Source organism: Lontra canadensis, unplaced genomic scaffold, assembly GCF_010015895.1.
Source record: "Lontra canadensis isolate GAN:19392208 unplaced genomic scaffold, GSC_riverotter_1.0 scaffold125, whole genome shotgun sequence".
NCBI lineage: Eukaryota > Metazoa > Chordata > Mammalia > Carnivora > Mustelidae > Lontra > Lontra canadensis.
Genome location: NW_022631119.1, coordinates 2,144,716 through 2,148,512, shown reverse-complemented (window position 1 = coordinate 2,148,512; position 3,797 = coordinate 2,144,716). Strand labels below are relative to the sequence as shown.

Below are 3,797 nucleotides of genomic sequence, written 5' to 3'. Positions count from 1 at the left end.
GTTTGATTCCTTTGCAAGTACCAGCACAGGCAGGCACACAGTAGGCCCTGTAGGGACTGAGATGATTCCTTTGAAAGTCCCATCACACAGTGACCACACAAGTAGGTCCCCTAAGGGTCTGGGTGTGTCTTCGGATCACACGGGGTGGGGTGGGGTGTGTGGTGTGTGTGTGATGTGAGTATGGTGGTGCACATTTAGGGTCCCTAGCGGGTTTTAGTCAGTATCCATGGGAAGAATGCAGGCAGCACTCACGACAAGTTTGATAGGATAGTTTTATTGGATCGTTTCTCCCGGTCCAACCCGGGCGCAGTCCGGATAGGCCAGGCCGGGCACGCGGCCCCCGAAACGGTACGTGTACTTGCGCCCACCGCTCTTGCGCACGATGTCCCGGCGGTAGTAGTAGCGTAGACCTCGGCTCAATTTCTCGTAGTTCATGCCCGGTTTCCTTTTGCGCTCACCCCACAGCCGCGCCACCTAGGACAGAGGCCGGGCTTAGTCTGAAAGGGCAGGAGGGAGTCGGGCTCGGCAACGGACGGGAGGGGCGGGGGGCGCGGTTTCGGGTAGGTTCTGGATGCGAGTTAGTCGCGGTAACTCCCGGCAGGGGGAGAGGAGTACGAGCTGGGGGCGAGGCCAACTACTAGGCAAACAGAATGGCGAGGCCAAATTGAACGGGCGGAGACCCGGGCGGGACTTTGCGCGTCTGGGAGGCTACCCCACCTCTCTGGGGTCACATAGCTGGAACTCGCGGCTGTTGCCAGTCCAGCGGATGCAGTTGCTACGCTCGCCGTCTCGGAGCAGCTCCAGGAGGAACTGCCACAGCTGAATGGGACCTGCGGAGGGCAGGCAGGTGAACACTCAGGTTTCCTAGCCCCAGACCATGTCTCTTCAACGACCCAGCGGTCCGGCCTCCCTCGCTTCGAAGGTTCAAGGGTCCAGATCTTCCCAACTTGGGACCCAGAAGTCCAGATCCCCTCCATATAAGGAACCCAAGAATCGGCCTCAGGGACCCACGCAGCCGGGGTCCCCATCTCGGAAACTTAGAGGAGACTGGCTGCCACACCTTGGTGACCCAGGCGTCCAGACCCTCACCTCTTTCCTCTCACCTAACCCAGGAATCTAGGTTCTAGTCTCTTGTTCCCTATTAGACTACCGTGTCTTAGTCCTCTCCCCACTCAGGACCCACGGTTTTAAGAGCCTCTCTCCGGCTCTGAGGTAAGTAAGCCCCACACCTTCACTCTCAGGTTCCGGTCCCGCCCCCGCGCGCCTACGTCCCGACTCACTAGATTCCGGTCCTGCGGACCCTCTCACCTCGATGATTATTTTTGGGGTAACAAGCCAAGGTTACGCCGCCCGACTGCTGGCTTGGTTCGGAGGACGTGGTGAAATCTGAAGTCTGGTACCCTTTTGAAGTGGTCGTGCAGTCCGTATGCAGCCCCGAGACCCAGGAGGTGGTACAGTCTGAGCCCGCAGGCCCATCCCACGAAATGGTAGAGTCCGCGCTCGGCTCCCCGCGGAGGTCCTTGCCCCAGTAGGTATGGCGGTCGAGGCCAATAGAACAGTCCCAGTTGGTGGAGCTGGCGGCGGCCTGGGCGCCGGGCCACGAGCTGGTCCCTCCCCCGGAGGTGGTACAGTTCTGGCCCGCAGCCCCCTCCACACCAGCGAAGGGGGCGGGGCTCAGGCCGGGAGGGGCGGGGCCCAGGGCCTGGGAGACGCCCCTCCAAGGGTCCGAGCTACTGCAAGCCAAGTCTGTCCAGTTTCCCGACCACGGAAGAGCCTGAGGGGCGGACTCTGTGAGAAGTAAAAGACCCCATGTGAGGGGTGCCCAGGTGTTCCGGTTCCCGGTCCCCTCAGGGGTTCTTGGAGTCTAAGCTCTCAGCCCTGGCGCCCTGGGCTCCCGGATCTAGGCTATGCCATCTCGAGGGCAGAGGGATTCCCGTCTTAGCCCTGTTCCCCTTAAAGATCAAGGAGTTTAAACCTCTAGCTACGGTGGAGGACCCCAGTCCCCTCCTTACCCCGCCTCTGCACGCATACTCACCCGCTCCCCATGGAGCTTCTGGGTGCGGTAACGCGGAGCCCCAGTCCGGCTGTGGGAGCCCTGCTATGGGTAATGAAGGGACAGAGTTTAGGGAAGGGTGTGAGCAATGACTAGAGACGCCCCCTCGACCCCAGCAGTCTTTATTTGTCAGGGGCTGAGTTATTCCCCCTAGTCCCTACACACTCAAACCTAGAAGGCCTCGTCCTCTTTCAGCCTCAGGACTCAGCCGCCAGCCCTCTCCCCATTCAGCCTCAGGAGTCCAGGCACGCCCCCTTCCTCCCTCCGGCCCTGGAGCCCCTCCTCTCACCTTCCTCAGCTCCCTGGAGTCCCGGCCTACAGCCACCTTTCCAGCGTGCCTCCGCTGTCAGCGTGTCCCCTGGGAGCGCCAGTTCGGGGAAATAAAAGCCGAGTTCAGCTCCTTCTGCAGGCAATGAGGCGGTTAGGGCCAGGTCGGGGTCAGCGGAGGCCCCCCACCTGTGCACCCTTCCCATACAGGGACTCAGCCCCCCAGCCTACCCAGCCCTGACAGTCTATTTCCTGGGGGCACTTCCTGTGCAGGAGCTTCAGACCAGTTCCAGAGGTCCATGGATGCTCCTTGTGAATGTTCTGGGCAGAGAGGAAAAAGGGGGCAAGGGTTGAGCTGGGGACACTTAGGGACCCTGGAGTCTGGGCCCCAACCCTTGCTTCCCTCAGACCCAGGAGTCCAGGCCTTTTGCTCCCTTCTTCCCCCGGACCCTGGAATCTTGGCCTCCGTGTCTTTTTCAGACTAGGAGTAAGAGACCTCAGCCCTCTCCTTCCTCTGACCCAGGAGTCCGGGCCCCCAGACCTCCAGTCCCCAGTTCTTGGCTCACCTCTGGCGGGTTTCTCTGTCCCCGGCCAGGGGTCTCAGCCCCATTTCATACCATGTACCCCCTCCCCTGGGGAGCCTGGGCAGGGGGGAATTTTCCGAGACGTCAGAGCCGGGGGTCGCAGTCGGGTCGAGTTGCAGGGCCAGGGGCGGGGCCAAGCCCCCTACCCCCCGCCCCGCACACACCTCAGGGGTGGCCGCCTGCCTCCTGATAGCTACAGCTGTCGGGCCGCAGGGGTGGCTTAGACTTGGACAGGAGTTTGGGGAACGGCAGGCTGGGAGAGACCCGGGGTCCGGAGCCGTGTTTACGGGGTGATGGGGATCTAGCGTGGCGGGGGGGAGGGGTTGGTGGACAGGTTTTCCGTCTTGGGGACTTGATCCTGCGACATGGGGGGGGGGGGGGGGGGGGGTCGGGGGTCAGCGGGGCTGCGCCAGGCTTATCTGCAACAGGAAGGGGGATTTCCGGCCAGATCCCAGGTCCGCCAACGTCACAATCTGTAGGGGGACTGCGGGGCGGGGTGGGGCAATATAGTTGGGGGAAGCCAACGCAGGATCCCCTTTGAGGGCTTTGAGGATGTTCTGGTGCTGCTCTTGAGGAGTGTCAATCGTGATGACACAACAGTGTAAACAATAACCAGAGTAATTATAATAGCTAATATTTATTGAGGGCTCGTTGCCCTCCCCCAACTATGCCATGGGCCTTCATTTAATCCTCTTATGAGGTAAGTACTAGTCTTTATTTTATGAAAGGGGAAATTGAAGCAGACTTCCTTTTCACTTCCCTTCATCTCCAGAATCCTATACTGTAATAGTCTGGGACAAATGGGGGAAACTTGAGAATGCACTGAATATGTGATATAGAATTATTCATTTTCCTAGATGTGATTATGGTATTACAGTAGGAAAGATGTCTCA

The 3,797-nt window shown here is 59.9% G+C and overlaps 1 protein-coding gene across 1 annotated transcript; it reads right to left on the bottom strand.

Annotated features, from left to right (window-relative positions):
- Positions 1–256: 256 nt before the first annotated feature.
- ETV2 (ETS variant transcription factor 2) lies at positions 257–3,041 on the bottom strand. Its single transcript, XM_032841995.1, has 7 exons — positions 2,887–3,041; positions 2,552–2,641; positions 2,343–2,456; positions 2,036–2,095; positions 1,309–1,788; positions 718–830; positions 257–474 (listed from the first exon to the last, which is right to left on the bottom strand). Exons 2-7 carry the CDS (start codon positions 2,619–2,621, stop codon positions 274–276), a joined length of 1,038 nt encoding a protein of 345 aa, XP_032697886.1. The 5' UTR covers positions 2,622–2,641; positions 2,887–3,041; the 3' UTR covers positions 257–273.
- Between the last annotated feature and the right edge of the window lie 756 nt (positions 3,042–3,797).